The sequence below is a fragment of the Mixophyes fleayi genome, assembly GCF_038048845.1.
Source record: "Mixophyes fleayi isolate aMixFle1 chromosome 2 unlocalized genomic scaffold, aMixFle1.hap1 SUPER_2_unloc_6, whole genome shotgun sequence".
In the NCBI taxonomy this organism is placed as follows: Eukaryota; Metazoa; Chordata; class Amphibia; order Anura; family Limnodynastidae; genus Mixophyes; species Mixophyes fleayi.
The window spans coordinates 321,621-345,192 of NW_027445883.1; the positions used below are offsets into that span (position 1 = coordinate 321,621).

A 23,572-nucleotide genomic window follows, 5' to 3' on the forward strand; every position below is an offset into this window, starting at 1 on the left:
CCCTCCCTCCCTCCCCTCCCGCTTGTCCCTCCCTCCCCCCCCTCCCGCTTGTCCCTCCCTCCCCTCCCGCTTGTCCCTCCCTCCCCTCCCGCTTGTCCCTCCCTCCCCTCCCGCTTGTCCCTCCCCCCGCTTGTCCCTCCCTCCCGCTTGTCCCTCCCTCCCCGCTGTCCCTCTCTCCCTCCCTCCCTCCCTCCCTCCCCGCTGTCCCTCTCTCCCTCCCTCCCCGCTGTCCCTCTCTCCCTCCCTCCCTCCCCGCTGTCCCTCTCTCCCTCCCTCCCTCCCCGCTGTCCCTCTCTCCCTCCCTCCCTCCCTCCCCGCTGTCCCTCTCTCCCTCCCCGCTCTCCCTCCCTCCCTCCCTCCCCGCTGTCCCTCTCTCCCTCCCTCCCCGCTGTCCCTCTCTCCCTCCCTCCCTCCCCGCTGTCCCTCTCTCCCTCCCTCCCTCCCCGCTGTCCCTCTCTCCCTCCCTCCCTCCCCGCTGTCCCTCTCTCCCTCCCGCTGTCCCTCTCTCCCTCCCGCTGTCCCTCTCTCCCTCCCGCTGTCCCTCTCTCCCTCCCGCTGTCCCTCTCTCCCTCCCGCTGTCCCTCTCTCCCTCCCGCTGTCCCTCTCTCCCTCCCTCCCGCTCTCTTTCTACCCCCGTCCGTCTTTCTCAACCCCCCTCCCTCTCTCACAACACCCCTCTCCTTCTCTCCTCTCCTTGGTTCTCTCTCCCTCTCGCTCTCCCTCCCTCGGCTCTCTCTCCCTCCCGCCCTCTGTTCCTCCAGACCTTCTCCCGATCGCCCCCCCTCTCTCTCTCACCCCCCCTCTCTCACCCCCACCCCCCCCTCTCCCTCCCCCTGTGCGCTCTCTCCCATCCCATTTGGTGATAAAGGGGTATTATAGGAGCTGTACAAAGGTGGATATAAAATAAATTGTGTTTGGGGGAATATTCCTCCTTTTTGCCCCTATAGGTTAACCTAGCAAACTGTACTGTCATTTTAACAGCAAATATAAAAGCTGAAAAGCTAAAGCAACACAGGCAATTTGCAGTCTTGCTGTTAAATTATTTGCAGTTAATCACATAATAAATTGCGAGGAAAAAATGCTGTTAAATTCAATATTATTTTATTAATGTTATTAATTTAATCAAATTAATTCTCCAACAAAAATCATTTCCTATATTCTTTATTTTAAGTCTGCAATTTCCTCATAGAATCACCTAAAACTAATCCTGCGAAGCTCTTGCAGTGAGATTACATTGAAACGTTTGGGCAGTGGAGATCAACCGACTACACAACAATTATACTTCGCCTCTGTAGTACAACTATTATGCAGTGAAACTTTATCCATAATGTTATTGAAAACACTATTTTTAGTTGTATAACTTTAATAACTTTGTTTTCAATGAGTCATGCCGCATAGTAGATTTTCAGTTGCAGTATAGTGAGCTTGTTTCATTAAGCTGCAGTTTGTTGAAATTTTAATGCATCACAAGAGCCTAAGCGATTCATTTTGTCAATAGCTTTTAATGAGGTATGCAATTAATCATTGACTCCATGGATTCAGGTCAGAAATGCTGAACAGAAATAGAGAATGCGAGGAGGTCTTTTTTTAATTTTTCGGAGTGGATAATCTCTTACGATTAATTGTTTAAAATTGCATACAAATCACATTTAGTCACACTATTTTCAGCTTTCAGAATAAAGAGCTAGACATAAAAGAATACAATGTATTTAAGCAATTTCACACATCCCCCTCTCTGCATTTTGTACTATCTCACAAAGGTTGAATCCATAAGAAAACTGTTCCCTTGGTGTTTTATGCTTTTTTAATGCTTCGAATTGTCTAAATGTACATTTTAGTATATAATAAAATGACAGTGTCTTTTATTTTGATATAGGAAATGTCATAGAAATTCTCATCATCATTTATCTACTATATAAATGCCTAGTTTATATATATATATATATATATATATATATATATATATATATATATATAGCGCGCCACTAATTCTGCATCGTTGTACAGAGAACTCACTCACATCAGTCCCTGCCCCATTGGAGCTTACAGTCTAAATCCCCTAATATACACACACACACACACACACACACACACACCGAGAGAGACTAAGGGCAATTTAATAGCAGTCAATTAACCTACTAGTATGTTTTTGGAGTGTGGGGGGAAATCGGAGCACCCAGATTAAACCCACGCAAACACGGGTGGAACATACAAACTCCACACAGATAAGGCCATGGTCGGGAATCGAACTCGTGACCCCCAGTGCTGTGTGGCAGAAGTGCTAACCGCTAAGCCACTCTGCTGCCCTCTGTTGCTTTTCTAGAATTTCCTTTTCTCAGTTCAGGCAATTGTTTGGACAGTTATAGAAAAGCATAGTCATAAATACATTCAACGCTAGTAACATCATTTGAAAGCATGAGATGCCACACTTATCTATACAGCAGAGGATAGATAGACAGGCAAAGACCACCAGTTGCCAACCACTTGAAGTTGAAGACTGATGTACTGAATTACTATACACAAATATGTACTTCAACAAAGCACAAAATAGCATGTTTGTATTTGTAGTACACATATCAGTATAGCAGCATACACCTGCTTTTGCTTATGTCTGCCTTCTTCATAGATTGACTTGGTGAAGCTGTAGGTATTGTGGTCATTTTCACAATACATTACTTCTCAGAGTGTATGGTCAGTGCAAATTCAACCTGACAGCTTCTTTCAGCTCCCCGGGAATCTGGTGTTTACTGGTGTGTTTGAACAGATTTCAATTACATTAAAGCACTAGTGCTGTCAGATGTTGCTCATGACCACTATTTCAGGTATTTTATCTACTAAATGGTATAATATGAGAGATTTCCTTTTTCTTCTTTATTAGGGTTTTGGGTGATCTGATGCACTTGAAATTAATATGTCACTGTTTATCTGTGGTTGTGCATAGTTCTGTATTTATTTTTTTAATTATATTGAATGAATAAAAATATAGTGTTGGTTTAGATCCATGTTTGAAATTGCAGTTTTGCTGTGTCTGACTTGTGTATACTCACCACACTCTGAAAGCATCTATCTATATAGTAAATCGGATTGACCTTAGGGATAATAGGGTAGCAAAAACATACAATCCATTCATTCTCATTTACAGATGTAGCAAGCTTTAAATTGACAACAGGTAAGCCACTCTGCCAATAAAGCATAAAGGAGGGAATTCAATTGCCTGCAAAGTCCCATCTGAAGGCTCCACAGGATGTAAGAATACTAAAACATCACTGATAGAGGTGCATGGAAAAATCAGCAATATTTTAGATTCCGTAGGCGCACATCACGCAACAGGACTTCCGTCGGACTTGAATTCCCCCTTACGTCTCAATTATTAATATTATTGTAGATTTATTACATTTTATTACAATTGCATTTGCTTTTGCATGTAGTACCCTTTTCTACTACCAGCTGTTGTAGCGCTCAATGCCACAGTATGTATTACTAAGCTATATATATATTAAATAATAGTTTATATTTAACTAAATACAGTGTACAAAACTACTAAGTCCAAAATGTGCACCACTCTATGCTTTGTTTCCCCACAGATACTGATGCAGCAAGCTTTAATGTGACTCCCAGTGCATCATGATTTTAACACATCTGCAACATTTCTGAATAACAAATTCACATTGTAAGGCGCATATTCAATTGTTGAATATGCCCGCAGCGTTAAAACTATTACCGGTATTTACGCGCACTATTACCATAATGACGGTAATAATGCGCGGGCGCGTTAAATTTGGCTGTAAGGCCAACAATTGAATATGCCCCTAACTCTAAATCAGCATTATTGTTTTTCATGCAGTACCAGTACTAGCCACTTGGATTACTAATACTTCACATTGGAAAATCCAATTCCCTGGAATAAATCAAAACAAAACAAGCACCATCCCCTTCCTACCAATAATTAATAACTTGCACCAGGCCTATAGCCAATTAAATATTGTAACCTAAAAGATAAGGGAGAAGGCTTCCAATAGTAATTCTAAGCAGCACAGTATTTGAGGAGGAAAGTGTACATCACACACTATTTTTTAATCAAAAATGTGAACTTTACAACCCTAATCTCATATTACATGATAATTGTTTAACGCTACACTCAAGTAGATAACATACTGTAATAGTGTACTAAATTATATTGTAGATTCTGGCATAAGATAACTCTACACTTAGGTAGATTACATACGGCTTGTCCAGCACAATTCAGTTCTATGTTAGTAGTGGGGTTCCATAAGGAGCAGTTGCGTTAGTCTTCTCTGGGTTGTTTTTAAAATTGCCCTTTTGTATTATGTTATATTTGCATGAAGATTCTCTATAGACTACTCAAGGAAAACATACCCTTTGTATCTAATAGTTTTAATACCATATGTTGTATTGAGAATACGTCTGATTGAAGACTTTGACAGGAAAGAGAATTTAGGAACAGAAAAATGGCTTTTTGGATGGATGTTTAGTCAGCCTACAAAAAGAACCTAACCATCTATCCAATACAAATGTCATGTACAAATGTCCATTGTTCTCATGGCAAATATACTATTCTGTACATGATAAAACCACTTCTGTACCTCTCACCAATTTCATAAGTCACATACTTGGGTATATTAAAATTTAGGGTTTAACCGTATAGTGCCACTCATAGAGAAACTCCATAACTTAAGAGGTCATTATGTCACCTTGCCCTCACTCCCATTGAAAGCACAAGGCTAACATGTAAAAAGTGATTGTGTGTTCTTGTCGACTTCAAGTTCCTAGTTAGACACATGGGGATCGCAATCTCATATATTTATTCTTGCCACGTATCACTGCGCTAGGTTGAAATATTCTTTTACGTTAGATTTGTGAAATGCCCAGTAGATTCTGCAAAAGGCTAAATAGACTCTTCTGGGGATTCATTTTTGTCTGTAAATCATTTTAACATCCTTTTGTAACACAACTGAACGGTTAATTTGTTTCACAGCTCACTAGCATCGTGATATTAGATATCAATATTTTTACAGCTCAATTGGAGTGCTAATTTTGTAGTCTCTTTGCAAGCATAAAATTTCTGAAATGGTCATTGTTGTAACAGCTTCACTGGTAGCTAAGTGAGCATGCAGTCAATAATGTCATTTCCAGATACATTTCATAACTCTCTGCAATGTCAAACATGTCTGTTAAGTTTCACTGGCATTTTTGCTTTCAGACACAATGTGAAACGGGCTACTGTTATGAATTTGCCTGATATGCTTCATTCTTTTTCTTATAATTATAGACCTAGAAGCCCTTTAATAGTGAACATATGTTATACATGTATAAGGTGTAACGGTTAAATCTTTTACCTTTAATGTAGCTATGGGATACCATGTTCATGGATACTTTCCATCCAAGGAATATACCTATTGGGTTCTTACTTTTTTGATCAATATTATAGCAATGTTAAGGAAGCACTAACTTCAAAATTAAAGGTAAAATGCAGATTTAAAGTTAAACTAACATTCCACAGCAGCTCAGTTAGAATTTTAAGTACTGGATTCATTACAGGCAGCTGAAACTTCTCCCACATCTTTAGGACAGTGCACTGATGTGTTGCTGTGGCATCAATAGCACTGTCTTTGTGAATGAATCAGCCAATCTGCGCAGTGTATTTCTGCATCCAATTATGCCGAGCTGTCAGTCACTGTCTGTTTATTAAGTTAAGAAAAGCACCTCTCCTAACATGGCAACATGCTCAAAAGAGTGAAAGGAGAGCTGGTTGGGCATTATTTAATCCATATTATTCAGCGCAGTAAAGTATAGCTTTTATTTATATTTAAATAGTGGCTTTGAGGTGCTTAAATAGATACACACTAGTTAGTGAATTTTGTTTGTGGTGGATATTTTGAAATAGATGATATTTTGGAATATAACCCTTATATGTTTTAGTAAATTACCAACCTAAAAGGGCCTCCTTTAGAGGTAGTAGTAAATCCAGCCAAAGAGTACACATTTGTACCTGGACAAAACATGTTGCAATACAAAGTTTGCAAATGCCTTTCTTTTTTTTTTTGCATGCACAGAAAGCGCTGCCTGCTTTTCATATAGCATATAAATGCTGGACTACTGCAGTTTGAGTTGAGTTAGGAAAGTACCACCTCGCAACCATTTATCTGTTTGCATGTTATATAATGCCCACCCCCCACATTGTTTTGCCAAGGAGAAAATATGATGGAGAAAACAAAAGCCAGATGGAGCAGAGCGCATTGTAGGGAGGTGCATCATAGGTAAGGATTACGTGGAGAATATGTGCAGTCTCTGTTATTTTTGATAAGTTCATCTGTGAATAGATGAGGATATTTGACTTCAATTAAATTAAGATTCTGTTTTTCAAATTCCCATCCAATAGAGCGGTTCAGTGTATTAAACTATATTTCAACTGTACACTACCTAATCTAAATTGTGGTTTCCTAAGGTTCCTTAGTAGACAACAAGACCACTTTGGCCGCTAGCATTATTTCTCAGTTATCAGTTACTCCTCAATGCTGTTGCTCTGTCTGTGTTATACTGTTTGTGAACGATGGAAACCACTATCTATACCAATCCTTTAGGATGGTTATTTTTTTTTTAGGTCTGTTCATTCATAGAATACACTCAGTGGCCCACTTTATTGGGTACATCTTTTTAGTACTGGGTAAGACCCATTTTTGCCCATAGAACAGCCTGAATGTTTTGTGAAATGTATTCAACAAGTTGCTGAAAACATTCCTTAGATATTCGGGTCTTTGTTGACATTATAATATCAAGCGGTTGCTGCAGAATTTGTTGGCTGCACATTCATGCTGCACAGTATTCTGACTAGAATTTTTTGCCAGATGGGTGGGGGCATTTGTAATACTTTGCAATAATGAAAAATTTTGGAGGTTATTGCCCACACCTGCCAGAACTGGTCAACTGGTGGTCAGTGGTCTAACACACACTGCTGGCTGTAGTGCTCACATAGTGCCATTTCTAAAAGGAGAAACAATGGTTTATTCTATTATAATAAGACTCTGTTGGGCTCCAATAGCCGGTTGGCAAGTAGTAAAAACAGCCGAGTGGAGCACCCGGGAAATAGGTGCTGGGGAGAACACTGCTGCAATTCTCTCATTTCACCACTTCCCAAAATTGCTCTGTTAGATTGAGATTTTACGACTCGAGAACAAATCTCAGGTAGTCATTTAAACAATGCTCAATTGATCTATTAAGGGGTCTAAGCTTGTAAGCTTGCGAGCAGGGTCCTCTTACCTCTCTGTATGTTTTACCCAGTATTGTTTTATTACCGTTTGTTCCCAATTGTAAAGTGCTACAGAATCTACTGGTGTTGCATAAATAAATGATGATGATGATGTATTCCAAGAATACAATGTTTTTCCAATCTTCAGCTGTCCAGTTTTGGTGAGCCTCTGCCCACTGTTTCCTCGGTTTCTTGTTCTAAGTTGACACCCATATTTTGAGGACATTGCTACCATGGGGATATGGAGGACTCATTGGAGTAGGTACTTAGTTTTAAATCTGTGAAAGCAGGTTGGTTAAGAAGCTCCTTCCCCCTCCATAACTCTCCACCAATAACTAACCATGTATTTTCCTAAGTGCCCTGGAGCAGGGATTTTTTTACACTAGCAGTAGAAGTTAATTTACTTTAATTTATTTTCACTTTATTTTTAATTAGCAGTAGATGGTCAGTTGTGCTGTAGGCACTGCTGTATTCAAGAGCAGGATGGCAGTCACCAGAATGGCCGCCTCAGATGCCATTTCTGCCGCTCTTACAAAGAGATAGCTCCTAGAGATAGAAGTCCGGTCTGGTTTTACACAAGGTGCCTGGCACTTATGAGCTGCTCCTATTACATCACTGTGCCCCTTGACTGCCACTGCTCCCAAAGTGCAGTGAATCAACTACGCAGCTCTCTACTCCCTCATCAAAGCTGAGATGGCGCTTGCAATCGGTCAGACTAGGTCACAATTAAGTAAACAGACAAATGGACTTTCAGATCTCTAATCCTGATGTGTAGCTTACGAGGCTAAGGACCCAAATCTACACACGTATGAGATGTGGACGCAGCCAAGATGGTAGAACCAGCCTGGTCGAGGGTTTAGGTTAATCCATCCCGGAATTGACATGGGTTGTGGGGCGTCCTTAGGAGATAGGTGACAATATCCCTCCTAACCCCCCTTAGAGATTGGTTAACCCCCCTTCACAGGCAGGGCTACCTCAAAAGGAAAGATTATTCCTCTTACAGACTGTGTGTGAAACAGTTGGGATTAGCTGTTTGACATAGGATCCATATTAGCCCTAAAAGAAGAGATACTATTTCTTTCCCATCTTCACCACAAGCCTGGCAAACACCTGATAGAAGATTTCAAGAATCTTGTGGGTTTCGCCTTAACTACTCCTTCAGGAAAATTCCGCCAAGAGTGCATGCCCCCATTGCCCGCCTTTCAAAAGCTTCCCCAATTCTGATTTTAACAGCTGATTCTTTAAAAGACAGCACAGGTAGGAAATGTGATTTGATTTTCAAGTCTTTTTTTTTTTTTTTTTTTTTGCAGCGGTCACACCGCTTAGACCCATGCTAGTGACTGATTGTGAAAGCAAAACAGTAGAGAAGTTAACTGAGCAGATTATTGAGGGTTTACAATCTAATACCCCAAAATCAGATTTGTTGTCCTTGATGGACCAAGCTTCAGAGTGTTTGGGTGATGCAGGTCTTATCATATCCAGAATCTCAACTTGGTGGTTGCAGCCAGGCACTCGTTTTGGCTTAAGTCCTGTGAGGCAGAAGCAGCTCCAAACAGTCTCTAAAAGCCTTATCTTTTAAAGCGGAGTGTTCTTTTGATCCAGAATTTGACAGGATTTTCTCTCAAGTCACTGGGAGAAAGTGCTCTTTCCTCCATGTAAATGCTCGCAAACTTAAGGCACAATGATTTCAGTTGTTTCGCTTTTCTGGGGCAAACGAAAAGTACCTTTCTCAAAGGGCCATTCATTTGCCTATGGGATGGTAACCAACTTGGTCAGGCAAGCATCCAAACCCACTAAAAAGCATAGCAGAAGACTGGCTTCTTCTTCTAGCAAAGCCTGTGGTGGGAGCCCGCCTCTTGCTTTTTTAGTACCATAGATCAGACCTTATTTGGTCATATGGCTCAAAGGCATCATAGAAAGAAGTTATAACATAGACTTCATGGCACCCACACATAGGCATTTTTTCTCCACAGCCCTTGAAAGAGATGGGACAAGGAGGCCATTTAATCCCTTTTGTTACCGAATAATTGCCCCAGACCCAAAAGAGCAAGAGGTTTGTACGATCACTCAAACACAATGCCATGGATGTAGTGTACCACCAAGACCCTCTTAGTAATGAAGACTGCAGATAGTGCACTGGATAGAAAGATATATCCCAGCAAGTGCACCAATTCCTTTTTGTTTTTTTTGTTTTTTTTTGTTTGCTGTTATTTTTAGATATTATCTAAGTGGGAGAAGGTAAAATATATGTGTATAATATAGATAGAATGCAACAGAATAATAAGAATATTTAGTTAGGCATAGCAGGGATTCTATAATAATATAATTACTGGGCAGGTGCCAGCCATTATAAAAATGTAAATAAATTAAAAACTGACCACACACACAATGCTATTGTGTTACTGCAGGCGCCAACATGCACTGACATCCTATGACTATTATTGTGCTTTTGGATGCTGGCACTTATAGAAGTACAACTGCCAATTTGGCACACAGGGGTGCCATGCTTGCATTTGTGGTACCACAATAAAATAAGAAATACAGTGCCTACTGTATAAAATAAAAAATCCTAAAATAAATACTTAAAATACACCATGTTTACAAAAAAAGTCGCCTTTTGGACATCCAGGCTCATCCGAAGTAATTGGAAAATTAGATGAACTCTGGTGATCCACGACCAATAAATAGCAGGGCAGTGTAACGTCCGTAACTATCGTCACCAATAATGATTTTCCGATGCGACTGTTGTGGTTCCAAACCACAAAGATTTTATTTGCAAAATATATTACAGGGCAAAGTTTATATGTATACGCATGCGCTTGTTAGCACTAACACAAGCTTCTATCAGAGTGTTCTGGTTTCCAAAACCAGAAGTGAACAATTTATACACACTACAGTTGTAAAAAGCAGTGACATCACAAAGATACACAGTTACAGTATTAAGGTCTTCATTCGTAGGTTGAAGGGTCTTGACCTCCCAGGAAATCGACATGGCATTGGGGGAGTCCTCTGGTCATTGTTATTTGAGATTGCCAGGTGTCCTCCAGATTCCCGCCTCTAGATCTGTATAAACTGTTTTTTATGATATCTGTGAATTGGCTATTTGGTGTATGAAAAAGTGATATTTATAACTAGCGTTCACAAAGTGTGAACGCTACATAAATAATAAAAGTTGTCATGCAGTTGCGAACAGAATGATACCAAACTGTAATTTGTATGTTGTAAACAGTATTTAGCCTTTTTATCCATTTATATTTTCTTTTAACTAAATAGATTAAACTTATTTGCATGTTGTTATTTGCAATAATAATTATTCAATTGCATACTATTTGCATCACAACTGATATTAGTGTTCAGAAAATATTGATTTCCACCTTCATCCGATTATTAAACTTCAACAGTAGCCAATCATTGATAAATATACCTACCCGCATCTATAACTTCGGGTGCCAGTGCCAGAGACTACAGCTAGTTACTTACTGTGGCTGGTTAACCAATGCTTCTCAAGGTATAAGACTTCTGACTGTCTACTAATGAGAACAAACAAAAAGTAATTCTACCGCACCAGAGGCACTATTTTTTTCAACACAGGTGAATTATTACTGTTAAACACTGTTACAAGTATCCGTTTGTTTTGTTTTTTAAACTTAATAAATGTATGATCTGGTGATTTAGGAAGGTGCTATCACATAACAAAGATAGATTTATAAACAGAATAGTACGCCAAGCGTTTATGTGTAAAGTGTATATAATGATGTATTGAGAACTGATATGGATCCACACTAAATAAAATCTCAACTTCATTCATAATTCATTTAAAATAATCATATTGTAACATTCCAATTAAAATAAAATGTTAGTGTCATAGTTAAAATGTGTAATATGTAGTAAGTTAAAAATCTGCTGAGACTTATGTAAATATTACTAAATTATTCTGTATAGTCTTTTATAGTACATCCTAATAGCATAAGATTCATTATGATCACATTGTTAAGTGAAAAGGTTATCTATATATAGTTCTTAAGCTCCTAATGTTTCTTTATGTATTTATCCTTTCTTGGTGTGTATTCAGTACTACGGAGTCTTCCCGTTTAACTATCACTAAGCGGAAAACTTTTTTTTTATTGCTCAGATATAGATCCCCACGTATTTAGGTTTATTATAGTGCCATAGGAAAGGGTTTTGGTTAATTTGTACACTTGCAGGTTTAGAAACAATCTTTGTACTTTGAATTCTCAAATATATCTCCAAATATATTAAGGGATATTACTATGCACTCTTAGTAAGTTATCTTTATATGTTGCTTATCTTAAGTAACAAATTGCATGTAGTTGTTAAAAACTGTATACTAGTCAACCAACTGCATGTAACTGTTTCACTTTTAAATACACAATAATTTAGTGATATTTACATGATTTCCGTGTGTGATTTTTAATTCACTGCATATCACACATTTTAACTATTTTGCAGTTTTTATTTTAATTGAATTGTTACTATATTATATTTTAAATGACTGCTAAATAAAGTTGTGATTTTATATTTTGAGGATCCAACTCCGATCTCGATGAATCAATTTAGATAATTATATTCCACCTTCTTGTGCACTACACAAAATCACTTGTTTCTCTACTCTGTTTATGGGTCTGCTAGTGAGGACAGCTTATTGATACAATGCGTGGTATTCCAGTGCTTGGAATTATCTTTTTGGTCAGTGTTATTTTAACAGGGTTTTAAAGTATAACATTAACATGTACTTAGCTATAATCTAATTAATTTAAAAGGTTAATACAATCATCACTGAGCATTTCCTAACATTCAATCCTTTTAGATGCTGGAGAAATTGAAAGACAGGTGGCTGCATACTGGTTTATGGGCGAATTTAGAAAGGTTCAAGACAGTCATTAAAGAACCACAAGGCGGAGATAAAGCTGACTTTGATAAATTGCTGCAGATGTATTATGATGCAATACGTTTTAAGAGAGAGAAAGGTAAGTGTAACAAGGTAAACCTGACCAGATGCATATTTTCTGTGCATTTGCAAAACAGTAAAAAAAAAATTGTATAATAAAAATACTCAAGCAAATGCAGAAATAAGTGGCAGTAATGAAACTGAGATTTTGTTAATGGCCAATAATATAGTTAGTTGACCATATATAAAAACTGAACTTCTTGAGAACTTATGGCAGGACCTCAAAGATTTAGTAAACATGATTTCCCAGATATAACTCTCTCCAAACTTCTCCTTTTATGTTCTCTCTCAACCAGTACCTGAGAGCTTTAAATGGAAAGAAACCTGTCCTTTATGATATGTCACTCCCAATTATTTCTGCAATAGGTCTTCTAATAAATGATTGCTTTTAATGTGGCCCATTTGTATGTTGTTGTTTGTTTGTTTTTAAAATTTGATGATGCATTTTAATATCACTTAGCCTCTTCCTATATGTGTTAAAACTTTATACTATAGTTCTCTATATATTTTAGTGAGAATGAGTTTGTTTATATTTTTTAGGTTATTAGTGACTGTACTTACCGTACTGAAGCTTATTCATATTCAGTTATTATGCTTTAGAATCTTAGGAAATGCTCTATAATAGGGAAGATGAATTTACAGTCAATCTGCATAGTATAATATTTTAATCAGCATATTTTGTTAAAACATCTTGCACATAACACTCATATTTTTATGATGACAATGTTTTGCCAAATTCTAAAGCAAACTTAATAAGAAAGTACATTTTATTTACCGATACTACACCAATTTCTTATCCAAAATTAATTCTGGGGCAACATACAATAAGTATAATTACTAGGCTGTACTACTTTTGGCTATAAGAACCACAGACAATAGACGAGGCATACTGTCAGCCAAGTTCTGATGGTTCCAGAAAGCATTTGGTCCCAAAAGTACAAAAAACTGTTTTGACTTCACATTGGCAAATGGTTGGATTTTTTATATTTTTTTACCACCTCATGCTGCAGATGCTAAATTAAATTAAGGTCTGTGGAGTGAAAGACCATTTTAAGACCATTATCCCTTGGGGGATAATCGTACAGACTTTTTCTCCATATATGTCGTGTGCTTCAAATCTTTTGTCCTCTAAAAAATACAATTTGCTTCCCAATTGTGTTTTTTCACTGATGGCATTAAGTTTATTTCCTAAATACCTTTCTAAATTACTTTTATCATCATTCCCTCAATAAATTTGAGGTTGTCATCTTTGCTACCATGCAGCCTCAGACCTGCATTTTGGTCCAGAGCCTCCACTTTTTTCTTCTTCACAGTTTGCATTTACTTGGACTTCAGAGTGTGCTGAGCAAACATTTTTCTTCACATCTCTGTCCACATTGCTGGTTTGTCTTTCACAACTGTTCCCAACTGCATCTTCCCCATGTTGCCAGCTTTGAAAGTATTTCCCAGTGTTATCAATAATAAAATTAGGAATTGTAGTGTGCTGATGCACTGTGGGTTTTTCTTCTTTGGAAAAGATAATAACAGATGCCTCTCACTAAACCATCTCGTTGGTTTTCTTTTTTTTTTTTTTAGCTGTTAATAACATGTTAAAAGCTAACTAGCTGGTGCAAATTCATTATGCTTATTAGTTTAGGTGATTAAAAAAATAACATGGTGACTCAGGATTTGTACAATTATATTCTCCTATATCTTCAAATATTTTTATTAATTTTTCTGTGGCATTTGGTAAAAGAAAACCTAATGCGACACCTTTTCTGCATTGCTAAGCAATAAGAAATAACAAAGCTCTGACAGTCTTCCTACTTCTGTTATAGTGAATAAGGAAGGGAGGGTGGTGTGAGAGCTTAGGCTCCTGTATTTTTAAACAAAATTGACACATCAGCTGAACTCTTCAAACACAACCGGATATGTTTTTGAAACCACGAACCGAGATACTGTCACCAGGCTGGAATTTGCTGGGGTTTTTTTTAATTAATTTATATAGCATGTTATTCACTATGTATTAGTTAAGTTAATTGTCAGGATGATGAGCTGTGTTATAAGGAGGAGAGAGCATAGGGAATTAGAGGACAGATGGACTGGGCGATAGGTTCTAAATGTTCTCTTATGTTTCTTTTTAATACCAATACAATGCAAATCATCTTAAGAGTTGTTGTGGCCACAATACTAAGATTCGGATTCCCATAGCTATCTCTATTTTTGGCAAAATATGACAAGGTGGAACATTGAGTAGATCTGGAATTTGGCTTTTGGGCCAAACAACTGGCTTGCATGGGACATAATTGCACAGTCAGGTGATGGAGGAGGGTTCAGCAATTAATTATACATTTTCTGAATGGTCTTGCACCCTCAGACTTTTTAGGTACACATGCTCCTCTCCTTTGTTTTAAAGGTTGAATATTATTTAACAATGGACAACTTTTTGCTTGTTTGTGTTTCAGATGGTGCGCTCCTGATTGCTGTTTGCAGAGGCAAAGTTAGTGAAGGGCTGGACTTCTCTGATGACAATGCCCGAGCTGTTATTACAGTAGGAATTCCTTTTCCAAATGTAAAGGATCTACAAGTAAGTTTGATTTAATTTGAACTACAAATAAAAGCACTTGCATTATTTTGATTATATATAGATTATATATTATATATATTTTTTTTAATCAAAGGTTATATTTAATAATTTGGCAGAGGTTTGATGACTATTAGTGAGATTCCAGGAAATCAGACATAACAAAAACAGTGCAAACATATATTGTAATATTCATATTGCAGTGGAAATATCAGTCAATACCAGTGAGAAAAGTGAAACACAGAAATATCAAATAACTGCATAAAACTTTACTAACAACAATAGTATTCCAAAACATAAAAAGGCATGTGTAAAACTGACAACTTGTTAAACACAAAAAAATAGCAATATACATTGTTAGATATGTAAGTATTTAGAAGACCAATGAGCTCAGAGGATCATCTGGGGAAAAAGATGACGTAAGACAAAATGACTATCAATATCCTTTGTACAGTTAGAGCTTAGTAAGTGTTGAACTTGTTAGTAGATGAGTGGCACTAGCTGGGGGATATACATTATACTGCTGGAGTTATCTTGAAAAGGCAGTGAGGTTCAAACTAAAGTTGGTATAATTGATATTGGCACAATGGTATTAGTTTTACAGGGGTCCTATTGTGTGTTGTGGTTTGCAATGGGAGATTCTATTTGCAATATATGGGTAGCATTTGGGTTTGTCTGCAATATATGGCTGGCAAAGGTGAGGAGAGATATCAGGACAGGTGGTATACACTAATTGGTCACTTTATTATGTACACATTTTTATTACAGATTTTATATCATTACACCTGTAAGTTGATACTTCAGGGTAAACAATGATAATGCTGTAGTACACACATTATGTCTATACAAAAATAAGTCTGTTGATGAAATGTAATTAAATGATCAAAAAAAAGAGGATAAAAAACATAAACTAAAATGTACAGTATCTTTTTTTTTTCTAACCCAAACCTGTAGACCTTCACATCAAACTAGGGAGTGTCCATTACTTTGTGCTGAAGGGCTGATTGATAATCTTGACCTCAGCTCGGATTTCCTGGTTGCTACATTGGCTTCCCGTGGCCTTCTGAATTAAATTTAAACTCCTCACTCCAGGGGCGGATCTAGAAAGTGGTTGTACCCCTGGCGATCTAGGGGGGCGCGATTTAGGCCCCGCCCCCTTTCTGACTTCTGAGGCTGACGGCGGCTGCACACTATGTGCAGGTCCGCTCGGCAGTGACAGGCAGGGAGAGTGTGCTGCCCGGCTGCTCTGATTGTGTTTAAAACACAATCAGAGCAGCCAGGCAGCACACTGTCACTGCCCAGCGGACCTGCACATAGCATTCAGCCGTCAGCAGCAAGCCCCCGCTAGATTGCCCCGATCCCTCCCCCCCTGGATCCGCCACTGTCTCACTCCTGCCTACAGGTCTTCCACCAGGCTACTCCCCAGCTTTGGAACAATCTCCCATGCCCTATGAGATTAGTCTTTACTCTCCAAGGCTTCAGCATGCCCTTAAATCTCATTTCATTATTCAAGTCTATCAGCCTAAATCCCTAGTCTTGGCTTTACACCCTCACTCTTCCAATCGATACCACCCTATTTGTGTCTACCCCTTTCCTTTAGGGTGTGCGCTCTCGAACAGAGCCCTCTTTCCTTGTGTTTTTCTTCTACTATTACATCACCCACTGTACCTCTAGGCCTGCTTACACAGTGTGAAACACATTTAAACATATCTGATCGCTGTTTTTACTTTTATACCCAATAAGGAAAGCAATCAATTCTGTCCAGTGTCTAAAATTTTTTTCCTAGTGCCTTGAGTTTTCAGTTAGCTGGTGAAATATCAGAGGTATTTCGGATTGTTCAAAACACATTTTACTCCTATAATTCCTGCAGTATTTTAGTTTCAGAAAATCACAAATTCCACTTATAGAAATGTCCTAACTTTTTTTTTTTTTTTAATACCACAAGTCCTCAGGTAACCTCAAAAGTTGTTGTGCTACAGGTAATTGACTTCAGGTCTCCCATTGCATATTTATATTTTATTATGCTGTTGTGTTTGTCATTTATTTATCATGTCTGAAGACTGATTTTATTCTGACATGATTAGTTGTTTCACCCGGTGTGTCTGATTAAAGGAAGAAAAGGAAGTTTCCATCTGTCTAAAAATAGACGTGATCAAAATGGTGCCAAGTGACAGGCAGCGTAATATATATGCTGTAGTTTTGTGCTGGTTCTCTACCTATCAAGCCACAATTATTAAAGAAAAATGTTGGCTAGCATATCTATAGCTGGAATTGTCTTATTTTCCCAACAGTATGCAAATTATGCTGTAGAAATGTTACCAAGAAATTATTTATTTAAAAAGAAATGTGCATATGCAATTTAAAAAGCAAAATAAGTGTCTGTTTTTCTATATAAGGCAGTGTATTACTGAGCTGGATAGTATACATGGAACAGCTGTTTGTTTGTTACTAAATATGTCCACTATGCTCTTATTCACTCCTCTTCAGCAGGTTGTCATGTCTGGAGGGAGTTATTCTTAAACAGAGCAGATAGAGGTGATTGACAGCCTGGCAACCTTACTTTTCACAAATGCAGTGTGTGGATGGGCGATTCATGCATAGGGGTAAGAACAGTGATGTCACATTAACTCAACTGATTACAACTTCAGTTGTTTTACCTGTGTCAGATCCTGTCAGGACACTGTCCTAAAGATGTGGAACAGCTTCAGTGGTCTGTAATGGAGTGTAGAGATAACACTTAATTTTTAATGTAAGGTTTACACTAGACTATGAATTTTATCTTCATGGATCGTATCGTAATATTAAAATGTTAGTGTTTTGTAGACATTTAAAAACAATAATGTAACACTAATGCAATGGTTATGGTGAGTTCAACAGACTTAAAAAAAAAAGAAATTTATTGTTGCAGTTATTCCGTCTGGCCAGTTTGTTTTTGCTTTTTAAAAATGTCGCTCAGTATGTGACGCGAATAACTGTTCATGACGCTCCCAACAAAACTCAATGATTTTATTTGTATGTTCCATGAAACTGGATAGATCTTACAATAAATAGCTATGACCTGAAATAATAATGCTATATGTATGTAATAAAGTCTAGTATTTTGTGATTTGGGTTAAATATTGTGTTTAATCAGAGTATTTAACTTATTTTAATTGAAAGTAATGGCCTTTCTGAATGTATGAGTTAATAGCCGTACATTTATATGAAACATTGAACATTGCTTTTTCCATAACCGTTTCCTGTGCTGAGCTGCTATTTTATCAGTTTGATAGGTCTTGCTGGATTATGCTCTTAATCTGCTTGTTAGTGGTCAATGGATAACAGCCATGCTAGTATCCCATGTGATTCATGCATGTAGCCAAATTGTGTGCAGATCTGGCCATTTTGGCTCAGCTGCTGTACCTAACAGTATGTGGCAAGCACTAGATGTCACAAACACTTCTTCCTTCCTAAATTGGGTTGAGACTTGCTTAAATATAAAAATGCAACATTTATTAGAATAAGTACAATTATTGAAACCAATACACTGGGCATCTTTTTAAAGTAAAATAAGTATTATTTAATATAAATCATGCGGTACAGTAAATGATAGACAGTAATATTACTGAATACCAAATAATCAAATTTGAAAATAAATTATTAAAGAAAAGCTCCTTAAAATATTTAAATTTAAAGTTTTGCCTTGAAAGCCATTGTTGTTTTAAATTTCCCCTGCAAAGTCGCCGAATATCTGCGATTTTCTTAATCGGCTGCTTAAAACATTTACCCCCTGGACTGATTGATTTGTCAACTTTTAATTTTGCAAACTCAAGTAAACCATTTGTCACACTTTTGTATCGACTGCAATTTTTTTTTCTCCCTTTAGCACATTTTTTTTGTGTGTAGTCTCACTAACTCACTTTATATATGTTTTTTATTCTCTTTTCCTTGGTCTGTCTATATTTCTTAAATGCAGGTTTTTATAGCCCTTACAACTTCCACTTCCTGGGAGACTCTCTCTCCCTAACATCCAGATATTTTTTTTCCTGTGCCAGTGAAGAATTTACGTGTTCACAAGACTCCCCCACTGCATTATAAGTAATGTTTTCCTGAGATACCCAGTTGAAAGAAAGACCCCAGCTTTGAGGGCACCTTGCGGAAAATCTATGCATGTACTTAGTGGGTTCCCTGAGTTCTCTTCGTGGTGTCACTTTTCAAATTTAAGTACATATGTATTAAAATTGCAGGTGGTTATTATGTGTTGTTACAATACAATTTAATTGTTTTACAAATATTCTTGATATAGTGTAATCATATGAGAACTTCAGAATGTCAGATAATGTTGGATATTCTTAAACCTGGTTTATGAGCAGGAAAATATATTGCAGAGCCAAATAATGTGACTGGTTTGGCTGTGACCAGGATTTCCTCTGCCCATCCTCTGGGACCTGAAAATAGTGGTAGGAAAATGTTGTAGCCAAGTGTGACTTATTTAGTTCAAGTTGTAATTAATCAGGCTTATCTGGAGGATATGAAACTAGTCTTGTTGCCTTGAAAATGTTGTATTTGCTATTGAGGTGAGTTTCCTCAGGACGTTTTGCTTCATTTCTACTTTTTACAAATGATTTAACAACAATCATAATTTATACAATGTTATTTCACTTTATTTTTGTTAAAGAATTGATTAGCCTGTTATCAGGTCTGAAGACACTATTATTTTTCTATTACTCTAGAAGGTGGACTACGGTAGTTTTATTTAGTTGTTTATTATGTAACCTTTTGTTAGCATGTTACTTTTTGCCTGTTATAAAGCTTAGATGTGTTGTGAAACCCTTTCTGTTGCACTCAATTCATAGACTATCCTTCTTGCCAGCTAACCAACATTGTTTAAATCTGAAGTATTGAAGGGAAACACTATGAGCTCCATTCATCAAAGCTTTCCACACCTGTTTTGCAAGCCGCTGTTCTATTATTTCCTCCATAGCAATGAGCGCAGAACAGGTGTGGAAATTGTATATGGAACACAGTCCATGGATTGTTTCCACAGATATAATTTGTGAGCAATGACAGAAACCATCATGCTGCATTTTCCAATTTTTGTTTTATTGCTGAATTGCTGGAATGAATTCGCTGCGCCAGGATTTTCAGACTGGCGGTTTTCTGCGGGTCTCGCATCAATAGCCACAAAGTTCTAACAGGTGACGCTTGGATTTCCATGTTTGTAACAAAGACATGAAGGTGTCTTTTTTTGAAGTATTGATTCGCTGTGTCTCTATAGTGAAAACATGGTGTTAGGATATTATTCTTTGAAATAAAACTCTTAAAACATGTTTAAAGTTAATGCAACAATTTGTCATGATTTAACTGTTCTGTTGAAGGGTTTCCTCCCTTATCTAACATAATTTTAAAAACCACTACATACTGACTTGCCACATTCAGCGGCATTAGACCTCAAAGTTAATTAAATATATTATTGAATATCAAGCAGTGTGGTACTTTTCAGTACTTTTTTTATGGCTATTAACAAGGTAAATGTCATCTCCATATCCTAGCCTTACTTACAATCCAATTTTCCTATTAGAAAGAAAGCATTATTTTGAAGAAGACATCTAGCAAACCATACACTTTAAACTAAAGCTGAAATTTAATAGCCATACTACTAGTTGCTATTGTGTTTGATATGAAATGTGGTTACCATGCTGTTCAGGTAATTCCAAAGTCCTCCCTAGAGGGCAGCATCTGAATGATTAAGTGTATCAAAAAATACTTGGTAGCTAATTTGCATGTTATAAACTCGGGGACCAGGACATGGAGCAAAACAAATATTTAATCTGATTAATATTAGTAAAATTATATATAGGTTAGCTGATAATTGGGGCCTACAACTCATTTACTTTTAGCAGTGTTCTTTGTATAGTAAATTGCAAAAAGCACTAGTAACAAAAATATAAGTAATTTAAATATTGTAGTTATATATTATTTATATACTGTATATATTTATGTATGTATTATCTATAATAAGTTGTATATAGCTTACTGAACAAGAAATTATTGTAAGATTTCATTACATGAAGACCTGTTGAGCATTAAACCATAATTAAATATACAATTTTTCTGGTCATTGACAGAGTTGCATAAAAATGACAAAGAAGGACTTAAATGGCATTAATGGGGAATATATTATTAAGATATCATAATTTGATTAGGTTATTTTTGCCTATGCACACTTGACATAGACACAAATGTTGCTCAACAATGATCTTAGGAGCACATGTCAACTGGATAAAAGATGTATTGAGAGACAACAAGGTAGATCAATATAACAGTGCAGTGGTCTCATCAATCCCATTACCATTCATATTCCTCAGGGTTTTTTCAATAATTCTGTTTTTTCTGGAAACTCTCGCCAGACCTGTGCTTAGAATACCCCATCTGTTTGCCAGCTATGAAAACTAAAAGTAGCTGAGGTATTTTATGGAACACTGGGTTGAACTTAACGAATTACTGATTTATTCACCTGAATGTCTTCAGAAATGAGATTTTCTCCAAAATACATTAGTTTCTCTAGAAACAACAGTATAGAATGTTGATATAATCAGTGTCATCATTTAGATGTAATTTCTTAGCAGGGTCATAGGTGTTTTTTCTCCGATATTAAGCATATTATCCTTTCAGAAACACATAATTTATAAACTTTTCATTGCTGGTATAATTAGAAATAATAGTGTGCCTCGGTGCTGTTATAATGATCATTAACACTGAAATGTTCACAGCTGAACATTGCACTACTAGTAGCACATGAGAAATATATTGTATACCTCATTTCCAAACCGCTTGTATGCACTATTTGCTGTTTAGCTGCATCATCTTTCTGTCATAAAAATAAAGTAGATATTCTTACCAGTGGAGGAAAATCAATGGGGACCATTTACAAAAACTCTTGATCCAGTAACCAAATTGTTTAGACAATAAATATAAACATCAGGGCAACTCCACCTTTTCAACATACTTACTTGTTTTCAGAAATATCCCTATTATATTTTTTGGCTTTTCACTTAAACGTAATCTATGGGTCAGAGATTATGATTATCATGTGCAATTATATGAAAATTTGTTAAGCACTTACAATGCTGTTACTAGCACATATAATCAAGCTGCTATACAACAATAGCTAAAATATTGGCTACATAATAATAAAAAAATATCCACAACCCTGAGTTAGACCAGCATTTTGAAGTCATAATTATTTCATAGCCTGAAACTAGTCTGCTTTTTTTATGTGTTTTTGGGGAGTTTTGTGTTTTGTTTTTTTTGTTTTAAAAAATGTATTGTACATCTAAGTCCTAATAGCAATATGTTTGTCACATGGGACTCTCATTGTTTAGAGTTAGGACCACCCTATTAGCAAAAGCGCTGTGCAGTGGTGGGTGGCTTTAACATACATTTGCAAATGGGTGCAACTAAGTCTTTTGCATTTTTATCTACAGTAGAAATGGCAGATCTGTTGCTGGCTATAGCAGTGTGCTGAGGGATCTCTCTGTGTGTTTATTCCTTTCAGGATAATCCTACCCTTTCAAGCACCTGCTATAGCCTATAAATTGATTGAGCAACTTCCACTTCTTTATTTGTCCCATGCATTCTTCAATTTTTTGCTGCATGAATCCTCACCGTATCTGCTGGGAGACTATTTGATGGATCTGTTACATTTTCTGGTACAAAGAAAAAAAAAAAAGGTAATTCCTTACCACACTCCCAACTTTAAAGTTCTAGATTTGTTTCTCAAATACTGCCTATGTGAACTCTATTAATACCTCTGACATATTTGATTGTTTCTATCTTATAATCCCTGCCCGTTCTCTCCTGTACATTTTCAGCTCTTCAAGTATTTACAATTACATTTAGTTATACACATGCACTATTTTGTTGGCACTTGTTTGAATAGTTTTCTATTTTTTTAAATATATTTTTGGGAGATACATCCTCCAGGACGGTACTCACTACTCAAGGTGATATATTGCCTGTGCTGTATGCAAACTATCACTAAACATGGAGTTGCAGGCTGGGTGGACATATCCCACATATATTTATAGGTATGGTGTTATTAGATTGTAAGCTCTCAGGAGCAGGGCTCTCTCCACCTGTCCTTTTGTCTGCTCGCATCTTGTGCATCCTTATATCATGCCTCTTGCATGCTGTGCACTACACTTTGTTATATACCTTACCTATTCTATCTTATGTACAGTATGCTCAGTTTTGATTATCTATGTCTTGCATTCATTATTTTTCTCAATTTCCAGCAAATTTTCCATCTGTGCATCTTGACTTTTCTGTATTTTGTCTGTTGGTCCTCAGCATCTTTGCAATATGCTCTTCTTCCCCAAAAACTAGACTTCACAGAGTTACTAAAGAGATCATGAACTGTCCAATATTCTTGGAAAAACATCCCTGTTATCATTTGTAGGACAGTAAATATTCCTCAGAGTATACATCTCCACATATATCCTTTAGATATGTTTATCCAACTGACACACATCAACATGTTGTTACCCCGAAGATCTTCTTTGCCACTTCTTATGGAATTGTCCATACATTAAAAGATTTGGCAGCTCAGGCAAAAAATTTGATAGTAAACCACTTTTAAATGACGTTCCCTTAACTCCAAATCCCTACAAACCCATTTTCACCTGCCACGTGTCTAATGGTCTAAAACTGTATAGTGCATCTATACACTAATATATATATTTCCTCTTTATAACTGGTGGCAGAAGATATTAATGATCATGGTGGTGAAATG

General features: G+C 37.0%; 1 protein-coding gene across 1 annotated transcript in view; it reads left to right on the forward strand.

Moving 5' to 3' along the window:
* Nucleotides 1-23,572, forward strand: part of LOC142109663 (Fanconi anemia group J protein homolog) — a 197,299-nt gene that overhangs the window by 146,273 nt on the left and 27,454 nt on the right. Inside the window, exons 15-16 of the mRNA XM_075193728.1 lie at nucleotides 12,096-12,255; nucleotides 14,681-14,802. Of these exons, the coding sequence (XP_075049829.1) occupies nucleotides 12,096-12,255; nucleotides 14,681-14,802 (282 nt within the window). The remainder of the gene's footprint in view (nucleotides 1-12,095; nucleotides 12,256-14,680; nucleotides 14,803-23,572) is intronic.